The sequence below is a fragment of the Pleurodeles waltl genome, chromosome 5 (genome assembly GCF_031143425.1).
Source record: "Pleurodeles waltl isolate 20211129_DDA chromosome 5, aPleWal1.hap1.20221129, whole genome shotgun sequence".
NCBI lineage: Eukaryota > Metazoa > Chordata > Amphibia > Caudata > Salamandridae > Pleurodeles > Pleurodeles waltl.
In genome coordinates this window covers 477313259-477319258 of record NC_090444.1, presented here as the reverse complement: position 1 = coordinate 477319258, position 6000 = coordinate 477313259, and the positions used below count along the sequence as shown (strand labels likewise).

General features: G+C 46.8%; 1 protein-coding gene across 1 annotated transcript in view; it reads left to right on the top strand.

The window, feature by feature from the left end:
* Window positions 1–219: 219 nt before the first annotated feature.
* IYD (iodotyrosine deiodinase) overlaps window positions 220–6000 on the top strand; it is a 217439-nt gene continuing 211658 nt past the window's right edge. Inside the window, exon 1 of the mRNA XM_069234296.1 lies at window positions 220–536. Coding sequence (XP_069090397.1) covers window positions 344–536 — 193 coding nt within the window. The 5' untranslated portion in view covers window positions 220–343. The remainder of the gene's footprint in view (window positions 537–6000) is intronic.

The window sequence follows — 6000 nt, the reverse complement described above, 5'->3', positions numbered from 1 at the left end:
TCCATACACCTCCTGAAGCCTACAGAGCTTTTATAGTGTATAGTTCATCAAGAAAAAAAGCTAACCTCTCATGAGAACATCTGTTCAGCAGTCATACCGTGGTCCCATAACCCGTATTTGAACGATGTGTGGTTTACAGATGTTTGTTTAATTTCACAATCCGCCCGCCCCATTTTTCTGCCTGAAAGACAATCTGAGTCGCCACTTACGTTAACCTTCCAGGTTTTGTTCCTCCCATTTTGTACTGCGGGTCATTACCTCCCAGCCCTGCGACCTTTGCATTGTCAATGAAGCAGATTAGGCTCGAGGAGTGAGGGACACGCGCACTGAATCGACAGACAGCATGACCGTGGCGTTGTTTTCCTCCTTTACTCCGGCATTTATTGCAATTATATGCATTCTCCTTGCAGTCATAGTGCGAAGCAGCAGGGCACCGGAGAAGAAGTGGGGCTTCGAGCAGAGACGACCGCAGGAGTCCCGCCCCTGGGTTGACGAAGACCTGACGGACAGCACTGACCTACATCTGCAGGACGAAGGTGAGGCAAATGACTTTCGATTAACATACTGAATCCTGCTCCCACACTATGGTCTTCTGCAAGTCGCACCACTCTGTTTTTTTTACGTGCGCAGCGCTGCCAAATTTCCCAGGTTCATGAGTCATGTGCTGCTCCAGTCCAAGTTTTTCTTTCAGTTATGTGACTTGTGGCCTTGTTCACTCAATTATGAAACATGACTACAATTCTCACACTGTAATAAAAACATACTCTGGGAAACTTAGCAGTTATGGTGCACATGTTTGCTGAACAGAATTTGAAAATGTGCTAGTTTGTTCATTGTCTTTTTTTGTACCGTGGTTAGTGTGATTTCTTGATTGTTATTAAAACAGGCGATGTCATTAATTTAGGTAGATTTGTTTTAGTTTGCTATGATACAGCGGGTTTTCAGTCTACATACAGGGCTGCTCAAAGGCTCAAACAAGTACTTGTTTGAAAAAGGCTGTTTGACTTCTAATGCTTGGTCCATGCAAAACGTCAAGGAGGCAAATTAATAAGGTGGGTGTTGAAATGTATCGGTCTTCTCTCAGTGAACAGCTGGCCTAGGGTGACCACCCGTCCGTAAATTTCACGGACTGCCCGTAATTTCGCCCTGCCGTCCATTGTACGTGATGAAAGGCTTAAAGGACAGCATTTGTCCATCATTTTAGCTTTTCACCAAAAGGACAAGGGAGGCACTGCAAAATTATGGGCAGATCAGTTTCCCCAGCTGGGAGGGTGGGGCAGACAGATAAGAAAAGGCCTTCTTACCAGGGTGTCTCCTTCCATAAAGAAATGCAAATGTGGGCAACTGGTAAATCTGCAAATGCAAAGGCACTTGAAAACCTGCATTGCCTTTAATAAAAGGAGTCACTTGAAGCTTTCTGATGGCAAAGATATTTTTTTTAGAGAGTTACTGTAATGGTGTTCCAAGGTGAGCTGTGGAGTGTGTAGTTTTAAGGGAGTGTTATAAAAAATGCTAATATGAGGTATATACTGTATGCTATTCAAATCTGTATTTGAGAAGCACTTTTTTTAATTTAACCGAAATGCATTTGCACATTTTGCAGCAGCCTATATTATGATGTAATTGTATTTATATAGTGCTTACTACCCCTGACGACGTGTCCAATGCATGTTTAAAATAAGGACTTACACATTCACAGTTCTTCCAGGGACCTCAGTATCTCATAGTACTAACAAACAGTAGCAAAGCCAATAGGCCTTGTCTACGTAAGAGTTATTGGCTTTGGCAATGTGTTTTAGCCATGTTATACACCAGAGTGGCTACTGTTCAGCATGGTTAAAAGTTAGTGGCATAGTGGTGCGGAGTGGAGTAGAGTGGCATAGGAGCAGTGGCGTAGAGCCCAGTGGTGCAGAGTACAGTGCAGTGGGGTACAGTGCAGTTGTTTAGAGTACCACGGTGTAGAGTGCAGTGGTTTAGAGTGCAGTGGCATGGAGTGGCATTGGACAGAGTAGAGGGGTATAGAGTGCAGTGAAGTAGAGTGGCATACAATAGAGTGGTAAAGAGTGCAGTAGTGTAGAGTGGTGCAGTGGCATAGAGTGCAGAGTAGACTCGTGTGGCAGAGAGTGCAGTGGCGTAGTGTAGAGTGGTGAAGTGCAGGGTAGAGTATAGTGCTGTAGAGTGCAGTTGTGTAGAGTGGAGTGATGCAGAGTAGAGTGGCATAGAGTGCAGTGGCATAGAGTGCAGTGGCATAGAATGCAGTAGTACAGAGTAGAGTGGTGTGGTGTACAGTAAAGTGTCGGAGAGTGCAATGTTTCAGAGTAGAGTGTCAGTGCAGTGATGTAGAGTGGAGTAGAGTGGCACAGAGAGCAGTGGCATAGAGTACAATGGTGAAGAGTAAATGGCAGTGGCATACAGTACAGTTGTTTAGAGTGCACTGGCATAAAGTGCAGTGGCATGGAGCAGAGTAGAGTGGCATAGAGTGCAGTGGAATAGAGTGTATTGGTGCAGAATGTAGTAGTTCAGAGTAGAGTGGTGTAGAGTATAGTGGTGGCCAGTGCAGTGTTTCAGAGTAGAGTGTCAGCGTGCAGTGGTAGAGTGCATTGACCTAGTGTGCAGTGTGCAGAGTGGCGTAGAGTGCAGTGGCATAGAATAGATTGTTTCAGTGTAGAGTGCAGTTGCATAGAGTGGAGAGGTGCAGGGTAGAGTGCAGTGGCCTAGAGTGCAGTGGTGTAAAGTAGATTGTTTCACAGTAGAGTGAAGTGTCTTAGAGTGGAGAGGTGCAGGGTAGAATGGAGCTGCGTAGAGGGGCACAGAGTGTGATGGCATAGAGTAAAGTGTCGTAGAGTGCTGTGGCATAGAGTCCAGAGGTACAGAGTAGATTAGAGTGAAGTACAGTGTATTGATGTAGAATGCAGGGGCATAGAGTTGAGTGTTACAGAGTAAAGTGCACTAGCATAGAGTGTATTAGCTTAGAGTGCAGTGGCATACAGTGCAGTGTTGCAGAGTGGCATAGAGTGAAATTTTGCAGACTAGATTGGTGCTGCCTAGACTGGAGTGGCATAGCGTGCAGAGGAGCAGAGCGCAATGGTGTAGAGAGGCGTAAAGTGCATTGGCATATAGTAGAGTGGAACAGAGTAGAGTAGAATAGAGAGGCATAGTGTGATGTAGCATAGAGTGCAGTGGCAACATGTGGAGTGGTTCAGAATGGAGAAGAATGCAGTGCAGTGGCAGGGAGTGGTGTAAAGTGGAGTGATACAGAGTAGGGTGCAGTGGTGTGGAGGGGTACGGATAAGCGTGGAGTGGAGAATGCATGGTGTAGTAAAACACTGCCATTACAGACAACACATTTTTTTATTGAAATGACAATTACATTTGCACAGCCATACAGTTTTTCAAATCAAACTATACTGTGCATAGACGATGATGTGTGGAAATTGCATCACCAATGCAATGATTAATCATATAAAGGTATTTGTTTCCAGCACAGTTCAGAATTAACAAAAATGTGCTTCATTTGTACTTCTAATTCTGATATATTCTAAAGTTTATTTAAATGTTGTCATGTGGTAGAAAAAACTCTTGCCTAACCTCAGTATTCAGCAAGATTGTTGCATAAATCCTCTCACTTTGAAGTCACAGAAAGAAGAGTAAACACTAAGGGGGTCATTCTGACTTTGGCGGGCGGCGGGGGCCGCCCGCCAAAGTACCGCCGTCAGAATACCGCTGCGCGGTCAAAAGACCGCCGCGGTAATTCTGAGTTTCCCGCTGGGCGGGCGGGCGACCGCCAGAAGGCCGCCCGCCCGCCCAGCGGGAAAACCCCTTCCACGAGGATGCCGGCTCTGAATGGAGCCGGCGGAGTGGAAAGGGTGCGACGGGTGCAGTTGCACCCGTCGCGATTTTCAGTGTCTGCTATGCAGACACTGAAAATCTTGGTGGGGCCCTGTTAGGGGGCCCCTGCAGTGCCCATGCCATTGGCATGGGCACTGCAGGGGCCCCCAGGGGCCCCACGACACCCGTTACCGCCAACCAGGTTCTGGCGGTCAAAACCGCCAGAACCAGGCTGGCGGTAAGGGGGTCGGAATCCCCATGGCGGCGCTGCCTGCAGCGCCGCCATGGGTGATTCCTCAGGCCAGGGGAAAACCGTCGGGAAACCGCCGGTTTCCCTTTTCTGACCGCGGCTTTACCGCCGCGGTCAGAATTGGCCTGGATGCACCGCCAGCCTGTTGGCGGTGCATCCGCGGTCCCCGGCCCTGGCGGTCCATGACCGCCAGGGTCGGAATGACCCCCTAAGTTCCCACCGAAGACAGAGCCTGAATTTGACTTTGTTCTTTGAATGCACAGCAAATGTGATGAGATAAGCACAAGATTTACAGGCCTGTTTACAGAAAGGGAGCACTCAGAAGGATACTGTGAATACGATTTGGGCAAGGGAAGGAACAAACTCAAGCTGCATAGCCTAAAACAAATAAAGCCAGCAAATTTAAAGCAAAAATGTGAGTTACAAACCACAAGGCCAATGGCAAGCAACAGGCGGAATGGATTCCCAAGGAACCACTATGAATTTACTTAAAGTGATAGCTGTGGGATACTTTGTCGGGAAAGCCCAGTATTTCAGTCCAGTCCATATCTTGCGGAGGTTTAGCCAAATCAATCACCCAGGTAGTGTGATGAGAAGATCTGGAGTCGTTTTCATGTTGCAGGAAAGGTCTGTATACCCATTCTATCAGTTTGCCACCAGTTCCTATGGTGTAGAGCTTCTGGCACACCTCTTGTAGGGTTAGTGCTAGGTGGCAGGCATGAAATAGGGCATTTAATGATTATTTAAGGTAGTTGTAGGTAAGGAGCTGACGTGGGTGAAAATGGTAGTCTGCCACAAGAGTTTGGAAATATAATAGCTTGCTGTCCAGAAACAAATCCCCCAATTTTAAGATACCTGCAGCATGCCACTGATGGAGTTGCTCTGAGCACAGCCGTCCGCTGCGAGTGGGAAGGCGTAGCAAAGGTAGTGCAGGAGCACAGGGTTTCTTCGTGTCAGTGAGTTTACTGGTTCTAGCAAGGCAAGAGAAATCTGTGCATGAAAACCCCAGATGGTGATCCATAGAATGGTCAGTAGGAAACAATGAGCAGTGCATTAAGCCTTCCTTAAAACTCTTTACTGATAAACCCCATCTCATGCAGGGAGGTGGGCAAAAAGCCAGTGAGTAACCCATTGGACCTGTGCAGCTGAATAATAGCATTCTAAGTCCAGAAGACCTAATCCACCCGCAGTCACAGGTAACTTTAGATTGGAAGGAGCTACCCGACAGCGCCACAGCGACCAAATCAGATGTGTGGCATGTCTGAAGAAGGAATGAAGGATGAGCAGGGGAAGGTTTGCAAAATAATACTATCATTGGGGTAGCACACCATCTTCACTAGTGCCATGTGGCCCACAACAGAAAGCAGAAGAAAAGACCAAAAAGCAAACTGGGCTTGGAGGAACCGTGACACTCTGCCGAGATTTCCATCCTGCAAATCAGTGGGAGAATGGTAAATATTAATCACTAGGTATTGAAAGGTAACTTGTTCCCAGTTCAGTCTGAGATCTAATTTTATATAAAGGGGAAAACAGTGCCATATGTTAAAGAAACACTAATTACATTTTGTTTGTGCAATATACATTCCAAATATTTTGAAGTTTCGATGTGTACTTGACATTTAGGGACAACCCAGATCACTAGTTTGGTTTTTGCTCAATTTCAAAACCATTTAAAGACATGGACAAAGTGGGCAATTGCCTTGCACAACCTTGCAAGGTGTCCAGCCCCTGCTCACCCTTCACAAGCACGAACAGCGGACCATTGCACCAGAAGAGTTTGCCAAGGTGGGTGGGTGTTGCTTGTTCAACCACTTGACAGTGACTCTTCTGTTTCTCTCCTGTGTGCAGAGACAACTCCCCAGGTACCCATACCTTCCGATAGTCTTGGTAGACCCATCTTGTCTGTTTTTAGGAATTGTCCC